This window comes from Micromonas pusilla (assembly GCF_000151265.4).
Source record: "Micromonas pusilla CCMP1545 genomic scaffold MICPUCscaffold_9, whole genome shotgun sequence".
Taxonomy (NCBI): Eukaryota; Viridiplantae; Chlorophyta; class Mamiellophyceae; order Mamiellales; family Mamiellaceae; genus Micromonas; species Micromonas pusilla.
In genome coordinates, this window is record NW_003315890.1 from 258,293 (window position 1) to 278,054 (window position 19,762).

General features: G+C 66.4%; 15 protein-coding genes across 15 annotated transcripts; 7 read left to right on the top strand and 8 right to left on the bottom strand.

The window, feature by feature from the left end:
* Positions 1–2,135: 2,135 nt before the first annotated feature.
* Positions 2,136–2,768, top strand: RSP5 (flagellar radial spoke protein/Peptidyl-prolyl cis-trans isomerase; the record flags this gene model as incomplete). The annotated part of the gene is made up of 1 exon (XM_003060844.1): positions 2,136–2,768. One exon carries the CDS (start codon positions 2,136–2,138, stop codon positions 2,766–2,768), a length of 633 nt encoding a protein of 210 aa, XP_003060890.1.
* A 73-nt stretch (positions 2,769–2,841) lies between these two features.
* Positions 2,842–4,056, bottom strand: MICPUCDRAFT_19739 (uncharacterized protein; the record flags this gene model as incomplete). The annotated part of the gene is made up of 1 exon (XM_003061102.1): positions 2,842–4,056. One exon carries the CDS (start codon positions 4,054–4,056, stop codon positions 2,842–2,844), a length of 1,215 nt encoding a protein of 404 aa, XP_003061148.1.
* A 180-nt stretch (positions 4,057–4,236) lies between these two features.
* MICPUCDRAFT_41218 (uncharacterized protein) lies at positions 4,237–5,354 on the top strand (the record flags this gene model as incomplete). Its single annotated transcript, XM_003060845.1, has 2 exons — positions 4,237–4,335; positions 4,458–5,354. The coding sequence occupies 2 exons, from the start codon at positions 4,237–4,239 to the stop codon at positions 5,352–5,354; spliced, it is 996 nt and encodes a 331-aa protein (XP_003060891.1).
* A 180-nt stretch (positions 5,355–5,534) lies between these two features.
* MICPUCDRAFT_60594 (uncharacterized protein) lies at positions 5,535–6,455 on the bottom strand (the record flags this gene model as incomplete). The annotated part of the gene is made up of 1 exon (XM_003061103.1): positions 5,535–6,455. The coding sequence occupies one exon, from the start codon at positions 6,453–6,455 to the stop codon at positions 5,535–5,537; it is 921 nt and encodes a 306-aa protein (XP_003061149.1).
* Positions 6,456–6,717: 262 nt separating this feature from the next.
* On the bottom strand, positions 6,718–7,425 carry MICPUCDRAFT_60595 (uncharacterized protein; the record flags this gene model as incomplete). The annotated part of the gene is made up of 1 exon (XM_003061104.1): positions 6,718–7,425. The coding sequence occupies one exon, from the start codon at positions 7,423–7,425 to the stop codon at positions 6,718–6,720; it is 708 nt and encodes a 235-aa protein (XP_003061150.1).
* Positions 7,426–7,808: 383 nt separating this feature from the next.
* Positions 7,809–8,609, top strand: MICPUCDRAFT_60596 (uncharacterized protein; the record flags this gene model as incomplete). Its single annotated transcript, XM_003060846.1, has 1 exon — positions 7,809–8,609. One exon carries the CDS (start codon positions 7,809–7,811, stop codon positions 8,607–8,609), a length of 801 nt encoding a protein of 266 aa, XP_003060892.1.
* Positions 8,610–8,708: 99 nt separating this feature from the next.
* On the bottom strand, positions 8,709–10,372 carry MICPUCDRAFT_63278 (uncharacterized protein; the record flags this gene model as incomplete). Its single annotated transcript, XM_003061105.1, has 1 exon — positions 8,709–10,372. One exon carries the CDS (start codon positions 10,370–10,372, stop codon positions 8,747–8,749), a length of 1,626 nt encoding a protein of 541 aa, XP_003061151.1. The 3' UTR covers positions 8,709–8,746.
* A 424-nt stretch (positions 10,373–10,796) lies between these two features.
* On the top strand, positions 10,797–12,011 carry MICPUCDRAFT_60598 (uncharacterized protein; the record flags this gene model as incomplete). Its single annotated transcript, XM_003060847.1, has 1 exon — positions 10,797–12,011. One exon carries the CDS (start codon positions 10,797–10,799, stop codon positions 12,009–12,011), a length of 1,215 nt encoding a protein of 404 aa, XP_003060893.1.
* Positions 12,012–12,177: 166 nt separating this feature from the next.
* Positions 12,178–13,296, bottom strand: RAD51D (Rad51 DNA recombinase 4; the record flags this gene model as incomplete). Its single annotated transcript, XM_003061106.1, has 1 exon — positions 12,178–13,296. The coding sequence occupies one exon, from the start codon at positions 13,294–13,296 to the stop codon at positions 12,178–12,180; it is 1,119 nt and encodes a 372-aa protein (XP_003061152.1).
* Positions 13,297–13,430: 134 nt separating this feature from the next.
* MICPUCDRAFT_60600 (uncharacterized protein) lies at positions 13,431–14,429 on the top strand (the record flags this gene model as incomplete). The annotated part of the gene is made up of 1 exon (XM_003060848.1): positions 13,431–14,429. One exon carries the CDS (start codon positions 13,431–13,433, stop codon positions 14,427–14,429), a length of 999 nt encoding a protein of 332 aa, XP_003060894.1.
* A 151-nt stretch (positions 14,430–14,580) lies between these two features.
* On the bottom strand, positions 14,581–15,510 carry MICPUCDRAFT_34885 (mitochondrial carrier family; the record flags this gene model as incomplete). Its single annotated transcript, XM_003061107.1, has 1 exon — positions 14,581–15,510. One exon carries the CDS (start codon positions 15,508–15,510, stop codon positions 14,581–14,583), a length of 930 nt encoding a protein of 309 aa, XP_003061153.1.
* A 155-nt stretch (positions 15,511–15,665) lies between these two features.
* MICPUCDRAFT_60602 (uncharacterized protein) lies at positions 15,666–16,750 on the top strand (the record flags this gene model as incomplete). Its single annotated transcript, XM_003060849.1, has 2 exons — positions 15,666–15,734; positions 15,860–16,750. 2 exons carry the CDS (start codon positions 15,666–15,668, stop codon positions 16,748–16,750), a joined length of 960 nt encoding a protein of 319 aa, XP_003060895.1.
* A 128-nt stretch (positions 16,751–16,878) lies between these two features.
* MICPUCDRAFT_60603 (mitochondrial carrier family) lies at positions 16,879–18,162 on the bottom strand (the record flags this gene model as incomplete). The annotated part of the gene is made up of 1 exon (XM_003061108.1): positions 16,879–18,162. One exon carries the CDS (start codon positions 18,160–18,162, stop codon positions 16,879–16,881), a length of 1,284 nt encoding a protein of 427 aa, XP_003061154.1.
* Positions 18,163–18,353: 191 nt separating this feature from the next.
* Positions 18,354–18,524, top strand: MICPUCDRAFT_60604 (uncharacterized protein; the record flags this gene model as incomplete). Its single annotated transcript, XM_003060850.1, has 1 exon — positions 18,354–18,524. One exon carries the CDS (start codon positions 18,354–18,356, stop codon positions 18,522–18,524), a length of 171 nt encoding a protein of 56 aa, XP_003060896.1.
* A 179-nt stretch (positions 18,525–18,703) lies between these two features.
* MICPUCDRAFT_3720 (Drug/Metabolite transporter superfamily) lies at positions 18,704–19,636 on the bottom strand (the record flags this gene model as incomplete). The annotated part of the gene is made up of 1 exon (XM_003061109.1): positions 18,704–19,636. A coding segment is annotated over one exon (933 nt), but the record flags the coding sequence as incomplete, so codon positions are not given.
* Positions 19,637–19,762: the final 126 nt, after the last annotated feature.

Here is a 19,762-nt window from a genome sequence, read left to right on the forward strand (position 1 = left end):
TCTTCGCCGCGGCGGAGTCCTCGTCTTCTTCCCCTGTGTACTCCTCGACGTTGAGCTCCTCCTCGTCCGCGGCGATCGCGGCGTCTTCCGCCTCCGCGAGCTCTGCCACCACAGCCTGGACTTCCGCCTCCGCGGCGAGCATCGCGGCTTCGCTGTCCGCGCTCGCAGCCTCCGCGCTGTCCTTCTCGTCGCGCATTCGCTGCATGCCGCTGCGCGCCGCGCGCCCGCGCGCGAGCGCTTGAATTTTCGTCGCCGCCGCGTGCTGCTCCTTCGAGCCTTCGAACATGATCGTCATTTCCTTCTCTTCCGTCGCTTTCTCCGCCTCGAGCGCGGCTTCGCGCTCAATCTTGAGGCGCTCCACCTCCGCGCGCGCGGCCCTGCCGCGCTGCACCGCCTGGAGTTTCGTCGCCGCGGTGTGCTCCTCCTCGGTGCCGTCGAAGGCGGCATCCGCGGCTTCCTCCGTGAGAAGCTTCGCCTCCACCGCCGCGCGCTTCGCTGCGGCCTCGTCGTGCTCCGCCTTGAGCTTCGCCCTCGCGGCGCGGCCGCGTTGCATCGCTTGAAGCTTGACCGCCGCGGCTCGTCGCGCCTCTTCTTCGGAGATCTCGGGGGTCTCTTCGTCCGAGGCGTTCGGGTCGGACGCGCGCGCCTCCGCGGGCGGCGCGTCCGGGTCGATCGCCGCGTCCGCGGCCGCGTTCGCCTCCGCGGCGATCTTCTCCGCGGCGTCAGCATCTTCCGTCGCCGCCTTCGCCGACGCGTGCGACGCGCGCGCTTCCGCGGCGAGCTGCTGCGCTCTGAGCTCCGCGACTTTCGCGCGCGCGGCGCGGCCGCGTTGGATGCTCTGCAACTTGATCGCCGCCGCGTTCTCGTCGTCCGTCGCGACGCCGCGGAACTTGATCTTCTCCGCTTCTTCTTCCTCCTCCGCGGCCGCCGCGGCGTCGGCTTCCGCGACGCGCACGCGCGCGCCGAACGCGGCGGCGTCGAGCTCCGCGGCCGCGGCTTCCTCGCGCATCAAATCCACGGACGTCCGCGCCGCGCGCCCGCGCGCGACGGCTTGGATCTTCGCCGCGGCCGCGTTCTCCTCGTCCGTGCCTTCGAGCGCCGGCGCCTGTGGGGTGTTGGAGCGGAGGTTGGGGTTGGGAAGGTGGTCGGCATCGCGTCGTCGGGGTGGGGAGCGCTCGGGGACGGTCGCGATCGGAGGGGCGGGCGGTTCTTAATCGAGTCGCGGCGAGTCAAAAATTGCGTTCGGTGGCTCGAGCGCGAGCGAGCAATCGCGCGCACCTCATCGTCCCCCATGGTGTCCGACCCCCGGACGCGAGCGACGATGTCGCCCCCGCGCGGCTCGCGTCGTTCGCTCGCGCCCGCTCGTCAAGCCGCGGCGCTCGTGTGTGTCCTACCGCGCGCCCCTCGGGCTCTTTTTCGAGATTTTCCCCGTTCAAGCGGATGGACGCTCTCGCGCGTGTCCAAATTCGTCGTCGCGACGACCGAACGAGATCAGTGCTGGGGACGCCGAGACGCCGCGCGCAGTGGCGGACGGTCGTCATGCCGATCATCACCGTGGCCGGGAAGCTGAACGAGGCGTCGTTCCAGAGGTGCAAGAAAGCGGCGGAGGTGCGCCGCTCGCCGCTCGCCGTCCGCCGCCGTCCGCGCGCGTCCCGCGTCCGTCGTCTCTGAATTTTCCTCTCGTCGGTCGATCGATCGCGCGCGGACTCCCATACTGGTTCCCATACGACCGCGTTGGCGTGGTGAACGCCGATCCTTAAGGACTTTGCCCGGCGTGTCTCTGCGCCCACACCTCGCTTTCAATACCCGCCCTCGACGCCTTTCAACGCCATCTGACGCCTTTGGACTCACCCGCGCGTTTCCCTTCTTCTCTCTCTCGACAGTACCTCGCGGCCGTGGACCCTAAGTTCAAGTGCAACGTGATCAGTCTCCTTCCGATAGACTACGAGCTGTACCTCCCCGGCGCGCTCGAGAAGTTCCCGAAGGTGAAGCGGCACGTCGCCCCCGTGGTGTGCTTCGCGAACGGGACGCACGACTTTTTCATCGGCGACGCGGAGCGATTCATGCTCTACCTTCGACAGAAGTGGGACTACGTGGACGGGACGCACGCGATCTTCTACGAGCGCGCGGCGACGATGCACATGCGCGGGTACATGGAGAAGAGCGGTCGCGAGTTCTGCGAGATGGAGATCTTGATCGACGAGGAGGAGGGCGCGGGCGACGACGACGAAGAGGACGACGGGAAGGCGAAGGCGTCGGCGAGGAGCGAGGGGAAGCTCGTCTTCGAGCTCTTCACGGACGTCGCGCCCAAGACGTGCGAGAACTTCAAGGCGTTCGTCCTCGGCGGGGACGAGCGCGTCGGCGGGAGAGGCTACGAGGGGACGCCGGTGAGTCGAACGGTACGGGACGGGTGGATACAGGCTGGGGACGTGATGAATAAGTGGGGGTCGGGGAAGATCTCAGTCTACGGCGAGACGTTCCCGGACGAGGTCTTGAAGGTGCGACACGACAAGGTCGGGATCTTGTCCATGGTTCGGATGGAGAAGAGGGACAGGAACGGCTGCCAGTTCTTCGTCGCGCAGTGCCCGCTGCCGTTCCTCGACGGTCAGCGCGTCGCGTTCGGGAGGCTCATCGACGGGTGGAGGGTCATGAAGGTTCTGAACAAGCTTGACGCGTACCACACGTACAGGCCGCGTCGGGGCGTCACGATCGGGAAGTGCGCCATGATCACCGCGCCGGGACCGGCGGAGGTTCAGAAGGAGGAGTGAACGAGACGAGACTCGCGTTAGGATTCGTTTAATTAAGTCACGCGAGACGACGCTCCCCCCCCCCCGCGGTTGCTCACGCGGACATCTCCGCGTTGAGCTCTTCTAATTTTTCGCGTTGCTCCATCGCCTGACACGCGCCGATGGCGGGCGAGACGTCGCCGTTCATGAACCCCTCCAAGGGGAAGTTCTCCCCCACGCGGTGGTCGCTCACGCGGTTATCTTTATAGTTGTACGTCCGGATCTTCTCCGACCGCGCGCCGCTGCCGACTTGCGCTTTCCGTCGCCCCGCGACCTCTTTCGCCTGCTCCTCCATCTGCAGCTCGAAGAGACGCGACCGAAGGATCTGCATCGCGCGAATGCGATTCTTCAGCTGCGTGCGTTCCTCCGTGCAAAAGATCCGAATCCCCGTGGGCTTATGCACGAGATCCACCGCGGTCTCGACCTTGTTCACGTTCTGCCCGCCCGCGCCGCCGGACCGCGCGGTCGTGAGCTCGATGTCCTTGTCGTCAATCTTCACCTCGACCTCGTCCACCTCGGGCATCACCGCCACCGTCGCCGTGGACGTCTGTATCCGTCCTTGCGATTCCGTCGCGGGGACTCTCTGCACGCGGTGCACGCCGGCTTCCCACTTCAGCTCGGAGTACACGCTGTCTCCGACGAGCTCGACGACGATCTCTTTGTACCCGCCGCTGTCCGCGGGGTTCGTCGTGAGCACCGACGCCTTCCAGCCCTTGGAGTCGGCGTACCGCGAGTACATCCTCCACAGGTCGCCGGCCCAGATGCCAGCCTCGTCCCCGCCCGTCCCCGCGCGGATCTCGAGCACGATGTTCTTCTCGTCCAGAGGGTCTCTCGGCAACAGCGCCATCGTCATCGACTCCTCGAGCGCGTCCATCTCCTCGTTCAGCGCCGTCGCTTCCTCGCGAGCCATCTCCCCCATCTCGAGGTCCCCCGCCGCGTCCTTCACCATCGCCTTCGCCTCCTGCAGCTCCTCGATGCATTCCTTGTACCGCGCGTACTGGTCCACGACGGAGGTGAGCTCCCCCAGGGCTTTCGAGAGCTTCTGGAACTCCTTCGCGTTCGACGCGACGTCCGGGTCCGCGAGGCGGAACGTCAGCTCCTTGTGCGTCTGCGTCGAGGACTCGAGCTTGTCGATCAAGAATTTCGGCGCCGCCGGCGCGACGTGCGACGGCGTCGGGCGCGTCTGATTCGGTCGGAGATGGACGGACCGACGCCACGGGCGACGAGACGTCGACGGCGTCGACGTCGAGGGCGCGAACGCGCAGCGCATCGTGCGTGCGGCGGCCATCGTCGGTGTGACGCCGACGCGACGACGCGCTGAGGGTTAGGTTTTATCGGTCGTCGAGAAGACCTGACCGGGCTGCGGCCCGGATGACGCGGATTTCAAAAACAGCTGCGTGACGCCCCGTCACTCCTTTCGCGCGCGCGGTCGAACGCGGGGTCGGTTCCGATGGGCGCGGACGCCGAGGACGACGACCACGTCCCCGTGGTCAGCACGGAGCTCTACGACGCGGACTTCGACGCGTTCGTCAAGGCGCGCAACGCGCGCGTCTCGCGGCCCGCTCGCGTCCCGTCGTCGCATCTTGTTTCTTCTCTCCTCGTCCCAGATTCGGAAGTGCCCAGATCTCGTTCGCTCACGCCCGTCCCCTCGTCCTCGTTCGCCCTCCTCAGGCCCTCGGCGCGGCGTACGAGAAGTACGGCTTCGTCATCCTCCAGAACCACGGCGTCCCCGACGAGCTCATCTCCCGGTCGCTCGAGTGCAGCAAGCGCTTCTTTGCGCTGTCGTCGGAGGAAAAGATGCGGTACCACCTCCCCGGCTTGGGCGGCGCGCGCGGGTACACCGCGTTCGGCGTCGAGACCGCGAAAGGCAGCGCGCATCACGACCTCAAAGAGTTCTGGCACCTCGGCAGGGACCTCCCGGTCGGTCACCCCCTCGAGAGATACATGCCCCCGAACGTCCGCGTCCGCGAGGGCGACTTCACGTCCGCGACGACGGAGGTGTACCGCGCGTTGGATGCGCTCGGCGGCCGCGTCCTCGAGGCGCTCGCGGTGCACCTGGGGCAAACGAGAGACTACTTCGCGGACAAGGTGAACGAGGGGAACAGCATTCTGAGGGTGATTCACTACCCCGCGCTGGTCAAGGAGGGGCAGGACGTGAACGAGGCGCTGTCGAAGGCTGGGCACGTGAGGGCGGCGGCGCACGAGGACATCAACCTCATCACGTTGCTCTTGGGCGCGGACGAGGGGGGGTTGGAGCTGCTGCGGAGGGACGGGAAGTGGATGGAGGTGAACCCGCCGCCCGGGTGCGTGACGTGTAACATCGGGGACATGCTGCAGAGGCTGTCGAACCACCGTTTGCCGTCGACGACGCACCGGGTCGTGAACCCGAAGCCCGAGCGCACGGCGTTTCCGCGGTACTCGATGCCGTTTTTTCTGCACCCGAACCCGGACTTCGTGATCGACACGCTGTCGACGTGCGTCAGCGAGGAGCACCCGAACCGGTACCCGGAGCCGATCACCTCGGACGAGTACCTGCAGCAGCGTCTCCGGGAGATCAAGCTGAAGTGATGAGAGGGAGAGGGGGGGGGGGCGGGGGGCTTCGGAGCTGGACGACGACGCGGACGAACGAGAGCACGAAACGCGAAAGCGACGAAAGAGAAGCGTAAGGATAGCACTTATACGATAGAGTCAACGATTTTTTACACGACGTCGAGAAGACGAACGACCTACAGCACTCACTCTCACCGGTCACGGCGCAGAGATCGCTTCCGGCATCGGCCACACGTTCTCCGCGTCCAAGTCCACGTTTAAGCTCGCGTCGTACGCGTCTAAATACTCCGTCACCGTCGGCGCGCCGTCCTCGTTCTTCAGCAACCCCATCAACTTCACGAGCTTTGGAACTTCCGGGAACGCTCTCTCCAGGTCCGTCAGCGCCACCGCGGCGTTTTTCGCGTTCATCTCCTGCAGGACGCTCCCCAGCTTCACCACCGCGAGGTTCACGCCGCCGGTTATTTTGACTAAATTTTCGCTCTCCTCCGGCTCGTAGGCATCCGCGGTCGTGGCCTCGACGAACGCGGACACGAACCCGGTCGGGTACGCCGTGAACGGGCTGTCCTCCATGGACGCGCACACTCGAATCGGCCCTTTGTGACATTCGCCCGCGCCGCGCGTCTCTATCGCGCGCGTCAGTTCCATCACGCGCCGCGTCGTAGACTCCAACGAGACGATCGAGCAGTCCGGGTACACGATCGCGATCCCCGTCGTCTCCGGGGTCTCGTCGTCCTCCGACGCCGTGGACGCGATCAGCGACGTCCAGTGCGCGTGGACGTCGTCCTTGGAAGTCATCCGAGTCGCGTTCTCGCACAGGAGGACGACGCGCGCGGAGATGCTTCCGGGGCCGTGCGGCGCCTGCGGTCGGGACGGAACGAGGACGGAGCGGGCGAATGAATAATTGACGGGCCGACGTCGGCGAACGAGACGCGCGGGGGATCGATATCGAGGGCTACGGACGCCGCGAGAGACGCGCACCTTCCCCTCATCCGCGAGCTTCTGTTGCACGACCCCGAGCAGGGACTCCTTGGACGCGTCTAACACGTCCGCGAGGTCCTCGCGCCAGCTCTGATGCGGGTCCACGGGGGCCGCTTTTGGCTCCGGCCTCTCTATAGGCATCGCGTCCGACGCGCGCCGTCCGGGCGCGTGGCGGTGCTACGAACGCGTCTACGCGGTGCGACGGACGCGTGGGCACGGCGATGCTCCGCGAACCACCCCGGGGCGCGTCGCTCGCTGTGCGAACGCGCGGGCGCGAACGAACGTTTACGATGGGAAGATCGGTCGTCGTGGTCTGGTGTCTGGTTTCGAGATCCAAATTTTCACAACCAAATTTTTCTGTCGTCGCTCGGCGAGCCGTCTCGTGTCGTACACTACACGTAAACTAACACTTCCCCTCTTCCCGAGTGCTGTCCGGGACGCAGCACGCGGCGCCGTCCGCGACGCACCCGCTGCTCTCCGCGAGCGCGCATCCGGACGGGTAGCAGCACGCGTCGTCCACGACCGCGAGCTCTTTCGGCGCGGAGGAAATTTTCTCTTCGTCCACGCCGAGCCAGTCGACGCACCCGAGCGCGGCGCGTCGCGTCGCGCGCGCGGCGTTGATCTGCCGCGAGATGGCGCGCGCTTCCGCGAGCTCGGACGTCGTCGCGTTCGCGTCGCTGATGATGTCCGCGGCGCGGTACCATCCGCCGTACCCGTAATAGTCTTCGCGAGCGGAGGAGCGCGTGAGCGTGGAACGGAGAAAGAAGAAACAGAAGGAAGTGTGCGAAGACAGGGAGGAAGGAGAAGAGGCGCCGCGAAGCGCACCGCAGTAGTACGGGTACGACCACGCGTAGTTCCACTTGTAGGTGGACCCCCAGTATCCCCAGTATCCCCAGTATCCCCACCATTTTCCTTGCGGCGTCGGCGACGGGTGGTCCGTCTCGACTACCGCGCCTCGCCTCTCGGTGGAGCCGACGCGAGCCTCTTGGTCCCGCAACTCGTCGCGCTCGCGTTCCTTCTCGTCGCCGCGCTGCTTTCGCGCGTGCGCGGCGGGCGCGCACGCGAGGACGACGACGAGGCACAGCGCGATCGCGCGCGTGGATCGATGCATGACGGCGTCGGCGTGCGCGAGGAGGGTCTGCGCGCGCGGGAGGGAGGCCGACCTGCGGGGATGAGACGAAGGCGGCTCAGTCCGAGAAACTAACTGTCTCCAAGACCGAGAGAGAAGCGAGTCTAAACATCAGCTCTTCCAACGCGACGTTTTGAAAGTGTCGTCTCTCAGATCCCGCCGCGCCACGCGAGCACGACGCGAGCGAAGGACGAAACGCGCGTCGAAGACGCACGCGGACGCGCGCGAGTCGCCGCCGCGATCGCGCGCCGCGCGTGACGCGAACCAACGCGCCGCGACGTCGCGTCCGCGTCCGGGGAGAAAGTAGGCATACCTGGAAAAGATCGTCCGCCGTCGTCGTCGTCCACCCACGCACCCATCACATCATGTCCGAGGACGGCGAGCTCCTGGACTACGACAGCGCGTCGACGACGCCGAGGTCGAGCGAGTACGACGACGCGGACGTGCAGATACGCGCGGAGTCGGAGTCGGAGACGCCGCCGACGCGGCGGCGGTCGCCCGCGCGAAGACCGAACAGCGCGCTCGCGGCCGCGCTCGGTCGCGCCGAGCGCGCGCGCGAGGGCGTGGAGGACTTCATGAACGACATTCACGAGGCGTACTCGTTCGACCTGGACCCGGAGTACCGCGTGAAAGTCGTGAAGCGGTTCGACGGCATCGCTCTCGGGGCGAGGTACGACCTGAAGTCCAGGGTGTTCAAGGTGAAAGTCAAAGAAGCGCCTCGAAGGGACGAGAGCGACGGACGGTTCAAGTTCTGGAAGGTGTTCAAGAAGGCGGAGTACGCGCCCGAAGGCGGCGTCGCGGAGGTGTTCACGCGGCCGCTGAGGTGGGGGATACTCTCGCTTCAGGCGATCGGCGGGTATAAACAGGAGACGGGGAACTTTAGTTTTCGCTGGAAGGCGACGAGCACGGTGTGGGAGACCGCGCGCGGGGAGGTGATGCGACGGACGGAGAGGGACGTGAACGACCGACTCTCCGCGGCGTTGCGATGGGACCTGGACGTGCGGCCACCGAAGGCGGAGGGCGGCGTCTCCACGGGCGAGGGCGGGGAGAGCAGAGCGATGGACATCGACATCGGGAGTTATCACGTGGCGGTTCCCAGGGTAGAGTTGAAGCTGGATTTGTCCGGGGAGACCGAGGCGGCGCGGCGGCGCCGCGAGGGAAAGTGAGCGCGAACGAAGAGAACGAGACGACGAGCGAACGCAATTTACGTTCGGCGGCGGCGGCGGCGAACGACGGACGAGTACGAGTAAACGGATGGACGATGTACGAACGACGAGTCGATCGAATACAACGACTAAAAGAATCAATTCGCGGTCTGCTCGAATTTTTCGTCGCACGCGCCCTTCCTCGTGCACCCGTACAGCATGTTAAACGCCTTGTTCGACGTCAGGTCCTCCACGACGTACCCGGTGTCTTTGAGGACTCGGTCAAACTCCTCGCGCTCCGCCGGGGGCACGATCATCCCGAACAGCACCTTCCCTTCCCTGCCGCCGTCGCTCCTGTAGTGCGTCATCGTGATCTGGTACTTGGGCGAGACGTAGTCCAAGAACGTGTCCAACGCCCCCGCCCTCTCCGGGATCTCGACCTCGTACAGCCTCTCCTGCAGCACCCCCGTGGCGCCGCCGATCATGTGCCTCAGGTGAATCTGCGTCGTCTCGTCTTCGGTGACGTTCTCCGTGAAAATCCCCGCCTCGCTCAGGCTCTCGTGCAGCGTCTCGAGCTGCGCTTCGGACTCGATCTGCACGGAGTACAGCACGACCGCCTCGAGCGTCTCGTCCTGAACCGCCCTGTACTTGAACTCCGTGAAGTTGACGTCCTCGCCGACCACCTCCACAAACTTTTTGAACGACCCGTTCGTCTCCGGGATGATCGACATCAGCGTCGCCTCTTGCTTTAAACCTCCGTCCGCGAGCTGCGAGACCACGCGCAGGCGGTCGAAGTTCATGTTCGCCCCCGACGTGATCGCGACGACGTCGCCGGTGATCCCGTTCAATTCGCAGTACGCCTTCGCGCCGGCGACGGCGACGGCGCCCGCGGGCTCCAAGATGGACCGCGTCTCTTCGAACACGTCCTTGATCGCCGCGCAGATCTCGTCCGTCTTCACGGTCATCACCCCGTCCACGAGCTGCCGGCACAGGTCGAAGCACACGTCCCCGACCTGCCTCACCGCGACGCCGTCCGCGAACCCGTCCACTCTCCTGAGCCGGCAGATCTCGCCGTGTCTCAGCGACTGCAGCATCGCGTTGGCGCCCTCCGGCTCGACGCCGATCACCTTCACGTCCGGGCGGATGCTCTTGACGTACGCGGCGATCCCGGCGATGAGCCCGCCGCCGCCGACGGGCACGAACACGATCTCCAGCTTCGGAAGCTGCCGCACGATCTCCAACCCGACCGTCCCCTGCCCCGCGACGACGAGCGGATCGTCGAACGGCGGGACGAAGGTCCGCCCGTCCTCCTCGGCGCGTTTCTTCGCGTACGCCTGCGTGGCGTCGTAATTTTCACCCACGAGCTCGACCGTGGCGCCGAGCCTGCGCACGGCGTCCACCTTGATCGCAGGCGTCGTCACCGGCATCGCGATGACCGCGTCGCAGCCGAGCTCCTTCGCCGCGAGCGCGACGCCCTGCGCGTGGTTCCCCGCCGAGGAGCAGATGACGCCGTTCTTTCGCGCCTCCGGGGAGATGGCCGCCATGCGGTTGTACGCGCCGCGAAGTTTGAACGAGAACACGGGCTGGAGGTCTTCGCGCTTCAGGTGGATGTTCGCCCCGACGCGCGCGCTGAGACGCGGCGCGAAGTCGAGCGGGGACTCCACGGCGACGTCGTACACGTTCGCGGTGAGGATCGCGCGCAGGTACCAGTTCAAGCGCTCGGCGTCCTCCGCGCGCATGACGCCTCGGTTCACGACGCCGAGCTCGCCGCGGTTGACGATCATGTCCTCGGGGAAAACCTCGCGAATGGCGTCTGCGTCCGCGACGTCGTGGTCGGGGAGGTTCGGCAGGCGCACGGACGGGCCCTGCGCGACCGCGGTCTTCTTCTCTGAGGAGGCATCTTTTTCTTTCGCCGCCTTCGCCGCGGGGGGGTCGGACTGGATCACGCATCGCGCGCCTCTCAGGGAAGACGCGCGTCGTGGAAGGGTCGCGACGCTTTTCGTTCGTGACGCGACGCCCTCGCCGCCGCCGCGCGCGAACGACGCGCGCGATGCCCCCAAGGCGGGGACGTGTCGAGCCGCCATCATTTCTGGCTACAGGTAAGAGATGCTGGGGTCGCGAATTGTCGACGACGCGTTTCTTCACGAGCTCTCCACCAGCCCTAGCAGCGCGCTCCGGTTTCTTCCGAGCCAGAGAAGGCAGGATAGCATGGATTTCGCGCGCGAATCTGATTCGTCTTCAGTTGCCAAGTGGCAGCATCGCAGGAATCGAACCGCCGTGACGCGCGTCGCGCCACATCTCGCGCGCCCTCGCCTCACCCAGCGCGTGCTCATCACAGTCGCGACGATGCTCGCGACGACGACGCGCGCGTCCACCGCGCGCCCCGCGCGCGCGTCCAACCGCGCGTCCAAGCGCGTCGCCTCGAAGGCATCATCGACGGTCGCCGCGATCGACGGCAAAAAAGCCGCGATCGTCGTCGGCGTCCCCGCGGGACTCGTCGCATTCGCCCCAATCCCCGCCGCGCTCGCGGCGGCGGACAAGGACGCGATCGAATCGTTCGTCTCCTCCGTCGACGACAGCGTGAACGCGGTGGTCGGCGTCTTCGCTCGAGCCTCGGACGCGGCGACCACGGCGAGAGACGCGCTCTCGCCCGCGATCGACCGACTCGCGCCGCTCGTCGAGGAGGCGGTCAAGGACGCGACGCCGTTCGTCTCGAGCGCGACCGAGGAGGTGTCCAAGGCGACCAAGCAGGCCGCGCCGCTCGTGAAGAAGAACGTCGACCTCGTGGAGAAGTCCATCGGCGGCGGCGTCGACAGCGCGCTCAGGGCGGCGTCGTCGAGCGCGAAGAGCGCGGGCGTCGACGTGGACTTCTCCTCTGCCGCGCGCGGCGTCTCGAGCGCCGTCGAACGAGTCGTCCCCGCGTTCGCGGACGCGCTCGACACCACGCTCGACGCGGCGAGAGCCCTCGACGGCGCGACGCTCACCGCGGTCGTCGCGACCGGCGCCGTGCTGTTCGCGACGTCGCCGCTGTGGGTCGGACCGCTCGCGAAGACGGCGCGCGGGTACGCCGGGGACGTCTCCGCCGTCGCCGCGTTCGACGACGTCCGCGAGGGCGCGCTGCTCGTGGACGTGCGCGACGGCGCGGCGCAGGACAGAGGCGTCCCGGAAGTGCGCGGCGGGAGCGTGGTCGTCGTGGAGACGGAGCAAGTGGGCGCGCGAGGGAAGTTGGAGATCGACGCGTTGGCGTTGATCGTCGCGTCGCTGAAAAAGGCGAACAAGGGGAAGAAGATCATCGTGATGGGGCCGAAGGCGGTCCCGGTCGCGATCGCGCTCTCGTCGCGTGGGTTCGGGAACGTGTTCGTGATGGAGGGTGGATTCGATAAGCGCCGCGGGTGGCTCGAGAGCGGGCTGCCGACGAACTGAGAGAGCGCCGGTCCGTCCGCGGTCATCATTCGGTCGCCGCTATTCTTCGTAAGGTTTATTCTAAGGTTACGTTTATTACGCTCTCGCGACGCTCTCGTCTTCTACACTGTACCGTACCGTCGTCGTTCGTCCTACTCAGCTCTCCTTCTTCGCCGCGTCGCGTCAGTCACAGCGTCCGGATACCGTCGCCGACGACCCTGAACCTCGTCCTCACGCCCGTCCCCGGTCCGTAGATGACCTCCGCGCCGCACGACGTCCCCGCGCCGCCGCCGTCTCGCGACAGACACAACCTGCGATGCGGCGTGCTCGTCCATCGTATCCCCAGCGCGGGCTTCACCGACGGCCCGCTCCCTCCCGCGCCGCCCCGTTCTCCCCCTCCCCCGCCGCCGTCGCCCCCCATCCCCCCCGCGCTGACCGTGTGGTTCGTGTACAGCACCGCGCAGTTGTGAACGGGCGCGAGGCTCCTGAGCAACGACGCGACGGACGCCATCGTCGTGTACCCCTGATGATGCAACCGCGTGAGCGTCGGGGACAGCAACGACGACAGCGAGTCCACGACGAGCAGACCCATCTCGCGCCCGATCATCGCGCTGTCCGCCTCGCCCTCTAAGCCGCCGTCGCCCTTCACTCCGGGGTCACCGAGCAGTCCTAACCCGAGCTCCTCTAACACTTTGAACGCGTGCATCACGTCGTGGACCCTCACGACGGTGATGAGGTCCAGCGTCAGCGCGAGGTGCTGCTCCACCTCGGAGGTGTCCGCGTCCGCGGTGACGAACCCGCGGTGGAACTCTTTAATGCGCGCGGAGGAGAACCCGCCGCCGGTGTCGACGTACACGACCCTGTGACCGAGCGCGGCCGCGGACGCGGCGGCGGAGAGGCACAGCTGCGTCTTCCCCGTGCCCGCCTCGCCGGTGAGCTCGGTGACTTGGCCCTGGCGCAGGCCGCCGCCGAGGAGGTCGTCGACGCCGTCGCAGCCCGTGGGGAGGAAGTTCAGACGGCTGAGCTGCGTCTCGATCCCGGGGCCGTCGAGAATCTGGAGAGGGAGGGAGGGAGGGAGGGAGGGAGCGGGGGGAGGGACGACGAGCGAGGGCGTCAGGTGGCGTTCCTCTCCGTCGAGCGATTGATTTAAAACGCGGCGACGGACGGACGGCCCGACGGCACGCGCCTGCGGAGCGACCTCGCGCCAGAGCTGCTCGAGCATCTCCTCCAGTCGCTCGGGGGGGAGATCCGGCTCGTTCTCCCCCCCGACGCCTATCAGGCGCAGGAGCTCCTGCTGCGCCGGCATCCTCAGCGCGTCGAGATCTGAGCGTCTGACGACGGTGACGCGCGTGCCCACTCCCAGCCCGCGCCGTGAACAGATTGCGGCGAGAGGGTTTCAATGCCTCATAACCTCGCGCGCGTCACGACGCGACGGCCACGATGCTCGCATCTCAGCGCGCGCTCTCGTCGCTGTGTCGCGCGGGACGACCTCGGCTCGTCTCTTCGTCCGGGCGTCTCGTCGACGGCAGAGCGGCGACGTGCGCGCGCGGGGGTCGGCCGACCTCGCGAATCGCGGCGCCCCATTCGTCCAACAACCATCGCGCGTGGGCGGTCCCCCGCTCGCGATGGTCCGCCGCGGCGGGCGACCGCGGCGTCGCGTCCTCCGCGACCACGCCGCGCCTCGACGGCGACCGCGACCGCGTCGCGCGGCCGCGCCTCGGCGCGCGACGGACGGACGTCCGCGCGTTCGCGGAGAAGGCCTCCTCGTCGCGATCGTCCGTCGACGACGCCGACTACGACGGCGAGGAGCTCGCTCACGTGGACGAGCTCGGCGAGCCGATCGTGTCGGACGACGACGACGACGTCGACGCGAACGACCTGATCAACACGTCCGGGACGGACTGGGGCGAGCTCGCGCTGCGTTCCATGCGAACGACGCTGAGCGACGACGAATTTAACGGCGAGCTCGAGATTTACTCGTTCAAGGTGTCCGTCGAGCGGCGGCGGGTGTACGCGAGCGTCGACGCGGTGAAGGACAAGTTCGGGTCGCCGACGCTGGACCAGCTCGGCGAGGTGAGCAGGAAGTTCAACGCGCTCTTGGAGGAGGAAAACTTCCCGGAAGACGTCGCGTTGGAGGTGGCGTCGCCGGGGGCGGAGCGTGCGTTGCGGCTGCCGGATGACCTGCCGCGGTTCCGGAACCTCACGATGAAGGTGACGTACGCCGCCGCCGCGGAGGACGACGGCGCGGAGGGGACGAGGACGAGGGTGATGGACGTCGTGGACGTGGACGGCGACGCGGTCGAGTTCAAGCTCGCGGACGTCCCGGAGAACCGACCGCAGGCGAAGAAGGGGCAGGGGATGAACAAGAAGCAGAGAGAGTGGCGGCTGAAAATTCCCATCGCGGACGTCGCGAAGGCGAACTTGTTCATCGACGTGTGATGCGGTACACGCACTGTAGGTTATTATCGTACGCGTACGTGTACAACGGGTACGCTCACGACGCGTCGTGGAGTCGCGTATCTTATAGTCGACTAAGGGTATCATCTAATATTACGTAAGACTCGAGAAGGACTCGCGACCCGCCGCTCGCTCACGGCGACAACGCGGTCCCGCCGAGGTTCTTCGCGACGTACTCGTACAGGCTCCACGTCATCGCCTGCTGCAGCGTCCGTCGCGCGATCCTTGGCAGCGACCCGACCCACAGCGCCCGAATTCCCTCGTCCGCGACGACGGACGCGAACGTCACGTTGACGCTCCTCAGCTGTATCCGCGTCCTCAACACGTCCGGCGGGTGCGTCAAGAACGTCGCGACCCCCCCGGAGATGGCCCCGGCGACGAACGTGTCGAACGGCGTCATCGCGCGCCCTTCCTTCGCGCGCATGTCCTGCATCATCTTCCTCGTCTGCGTGTACACGACGAGGTTTAATCCGCTGAACGGCGCGTCCCGCAACAGCGTCGACCCGAGCCCGGAAAATAACCCCCGCATCCCCTCCGTTCGTCCTATCGTCACGAGCGCGTTCGTCACCCCCGTGTACGCGGTCCCGCTCATGGACGTGTACTCCATCCGCGTCTTCACGACCGTGAGCGGGCACAGCAGCGTCGCGGCTAAGCTTCTAGACACCGCGCCGACGGCGAACGTCTTCATCAGCGCGACGGACGACTGCGACGCGTTCGGGGACTCCGGGAATCGCGCGTTCACCTCCTTCGTCACGCGCTCGAGGAGGAGGAAGTACAGACCCGCGCCCGCGGCGGTGCGCACGCACGACGCGGTGACCCCGGACCATAAACCTCGAATCCCCTCGTCCCTGACGACGCACCCGGCGGTCTTGAACATGCTCTTGTTGATGCTTCCCGGACGCAATTTGTGCGCCTGCATCCGCGTCTTGATGACCTCGAACGGCTGAAGGATGCCGCTGGAGACGAGACCCGCGCTCGAGCCGGCGAGGAACGACGTCACGCCGCTCTCCGGAGACCGCTTCGTCTCGGACGTCTCGCCGCCGTCATCCCTCTGCCGCCCCATCTCGCCCGCGTGTTGACGAGTGAGGGTTTAGGGTTCGTAAGCGCGACGATTGCGAAAGTAGTCGGCACTGCCGTTCGATTTTCGAACGAGGGCGCGCGTCCGCCACTTCTCCAGCGCGCGCGGACGCGAAGAAGGGGTCGGTCCGCGTCGACGTCATGACGAACGCATCCACGACGATCGCGGTGAAGTGGCAGGGGAAGCAGTTCACGGTCACGGTCCCGGAGGTTCGTCGCCCGTTGTCGCCCGCCGTGTTGTTCATGTTCAGATCTCGCGCGACAGCTGAGCCGATATCTTCTCGTCCAGTCCGCGCCTTCCTCACCCCTTTCCTTCCCCCTGTCTTTCCTCGCAGGAAGCGGACGTCGCGTGCTTGAAACGATGCATCGAGGCGGAGACGAACGTCCAACCGAAGCGCCAGAAGCTCCTGAACGTGAAGCAGGGCCCCAAACCCGCGGCCGACGACGCGGCGCTCGCGTCTCTGAAGATGCCGAAGGTCGTGATGTGCATGGGAAGCACGGAGGCGAGCATCAACGAGGTCGTCGTCGCCGCGGAGCAAGCCCCGGAGGTCGTGGACGACTTCGACGTCGGCGTGGACGAGAAGATCGACGTCCGGGATAAGGAAGAGAACGTCGAGAAGCTGCGGAGGAGGATCGAAAAGTACAAGGTGGAGCCGCTGAACCCGCCGCGGGACGGGAAGAAACTTCTCGTCCTCGACATCGACTACACCCTGTTCGACCACCGCTCCACCGCGGAGGCGCCGCACGAGCTCATGCGACCGTACCTGCACGAGTTCCTGACCGCGGCGTACGAGCACTACGACATCGCGATATGGTCCGCGACCGGGATGAAGTGGATCGAGGTGAAGATGAAAGAGCTCGGGGTGTTGAACAACCCAAACTATAAGCTCCTTCAGCTCGTGGACCACGGCGCGATGATCACGGTGCACACGGAGAAGTACGGCGTGTTCGACTGCAAACCCTTAGGGTGGCTCTGGGCGAAGTTCGACGGCAGGTACGGCGAGCACAACACGATCATGTTCGACGACTTGCGCAGGAACTTTGTCATGAACCCGAAAAACGGTCTGAAGATTCGGCCGTTCCGCAAGGCGCACATGAACATGGCCACGGACGTCGAGCTCAGGGAGCTGACGAAGTACTTACTCGCGATCGCGCCGTTGCCAGACTTTGGCGTGTTGCGGCACTCGCGGTGGGAGTCGTACATCGCGGACTCGACGTACGAGTAGAGTAAATAAGTTCGCGGCGAGGCGGGGCGGGATCGGGGACGCGAAATAGAACGCGACGACGGCGCGCGACTACCTCAGCGCGTGTAAAATAATATACGACGGCTAATACAACTCGACTACCACGCGTACTACCTCCTTCCCCTTCCCACGTCCTCCTCCTCGTCCTCGTCCTCGCCGCCTAAACGCATCAGCGCGCGGCGCGCGACTTCGTACGAGGTAAAAAACACCGCGCCCTGCGTGACGTAGATGAACAACCGGGGAATGACGCCGCGGTATAAACCGCCGACGCCCTCGCTGACGACGATGTCCCGCATCGTCGGCAGCACCCCGGCGACGGCCCCGCGCCCGCCGCCACCCGTCTGCAACCGCGTCTTGATCGTGTCGAACGGCGTCGTGAACACCGCGGCGGTGGACCCGGCGACGCCGCCGGCGACGAGCGCCGGAAGCGGCCCGCCTCCTCCGCCGCCTCCTCCGCCGCCTCCTCCTCCGCCGCCTCCTCCTCCGCCGCCGCTCGCGGATCGACTCGCCGCGCGCATGAGCTGCTCGAACACGAAAAACTTGATCGCGCTCTGCGGGATGTTCCGACACAGCACCGCGGTCCAGCCTTTGTACAGCCCGCACACCCCCTCCGCGCGAACGATGGCTCGCGTCGCGCCCCACGCCGTGGACGTCCCCGAGACCTGACATCGCTGCTTCACGCACTCCGACGGCGTGTACACGAAGCTCGTCGCCACGGACGCGCACCCGCCGGCGACGCAGTGCGCGACCCAGCTCCTCTCCTCCGGGAACATCGGCAGCAGCTTCGCTTTGACGGCCTCGTACGCCGCGGTGTAGATCGCGCTGATGGGCGCGGACGACGCGAGCGACGCGGAGAGGCCGCTGTACAGCCTCGATACCCCGCGCGCGCTGAGCATCTTGCGCACGACCTTCGTGAGCGGCTCCCTCGCCGCGCGGTCGGCTTGCACCGCGACTTTGATCGTGTCCACGGGGTGGAGGACGACGCTGACGAGCGTCCCCGCGACGGCTCCCGCGGCCGCGTTCGCGCCGATGATGGTCCACGAACCGGATCGTCGCTTCCGGCCGCGCCGCGCCTCGCGCGCGTCGTTCCGAGGCGCATCGCGCGTCCGCGAGGGAGGCGAGGACGCCGACCGCGCGCCACGAGCACCTCGCCGCTTCTCCACGGTCGTCGCCATCTCCATCACGCCGCCAGCGCGGCCGTGAAGTGGTGTCGTACAACTGGGTTGCGATGTTTGAAACTTCAGCTTGACCGCGAGCGCGACCCGCCGACTCTGCTCGCGTTCATCGCCCTCCGCGAGCCACGACTCCTCATTGCCTCCCGCGCACGCGCGAGCGCGATGGGGACCAAGAAGACGGCCCGGCTGTGGCTGAACACGAAGTGCGTTCGTCGCCATGCCCGCGATCTGCCCCCCGCGCGCGGACGTCCCTCCCCCGCGCGTCGCTCCGATCGCGTCGCGTCGACGCTCCAAACCCCAGGACCAATCTATCAACGCGTCCCTCGCGTTCGAGATCGCCAATCCTGACGCCCCCCCCCTCTTCCGATCACAGGAAACTCACGCGGAAAACGCTGACGTGCGCGGAAGAGATGACCGCGCTCCTGACGTGCTTCAAGATGTGCGACTTCGGGAACGACACGAGGTGCGCGGGGGAGAAGCGCGCGCTGAACGATTGCCTCACCTTGCACGCCACGAGACCGAAGCAAAAGCAGACGATCAACTTCCACCTGCAGCGATTAGCGCGGCTCGCGAAGCGATGAAGCGATCTTAACAACGTAGTCATACTGTAGACCAGCCTAGATTTAGACGCGAACATTCACTAAGAGAAGGGTTCACCCCGTCGCGCGACGCTGACATCGATTCAATGCGCCGCTAACGATCTTACGTTAAAAAATTCGACCTAATTTTTCTCTGATGCGGCGCCCTCGCTCGCGCGCGTGTTCACGAGATAAATCCCCACCACGGTCACGAGCGCGCCCGCGAGCTGGACCTCGTCTAACGTCTCCCCCAACAAAATGTACCCGAACAGCGCGGCAAACATCGGCGTCAAGAACGTCAGCGACGACAGCTTCGTGAGGCTCCCTCTCGACGCGAAGTAGAAAAACGCCCCGTACGCGAGCGCGCTCCCGAGCATGGACGTGTACACGAGCCCGCCTACCTCGTTCCCGGTGAGTTCTCCCAAACGAGAGTAAACCTCCGGTTCGTTGATTACGCTGTACGCGAGCAACGGGACGCCGCCTAACGCCATGTGCCACCCCGTCGCCATCACCGGGTCGACGTATTTGCACACCCACCGAACCATGACCGTGCCGACGGCCATGGACTGCGCGGCGAGGAGCATCCACCACTCGCCGCTCTCCCACAGCCCGCCCTCCGCGTCGACACCGGAGGTGATCGCCGCGATCGCGGTCGCGGCGTCGCCGTGGAATAAACCTTCCAGGGCCTCGCGCGGGAGCTCGAGCATGAGCAGACCGACGACGCCGAGGAACAAACCGAAGACGCCCCCCGCGCCGATCGTCTCGCCGTATATCACGCTCGCCAGCACCGCGACCGTCAGCGGCTGCGAGTCGATGATCACGCTCCCGAGACCCGCGGACGTGCGCTGCAAACCCTCGGACAAGAACCCCTGGAACATCGTCCCGTCGACGAGTCCGAACAACGCGATCGCGGCCCACGCGTTGGCGGTGTTCGGCCACGGGCGCTTATTCAACGCCGCCCACGCGATGAGAACCGCGCCCGCGGGGACTAAGCGCACGGACGCGACGAACAGAGGGCTCGTCGCGGGCAGCACCGTCTTCATCGCGACCATGGACGTGCCCCAGAGGAAGAACGGGGAGACTAATGCGGCGCCGCCGAGGAGCGCGGCGAAACCCGTCGCGGCGTCCGCGTCGTCGTCGTCGCCGACGCCGACGCGCGCGACGGAGGAGGTCGAGCTCGCGTCGCCGCCGCTCTCGCCGTCGTCGTCGTCGTCGTCGTCGTCTACGCTCAAAACGCACGC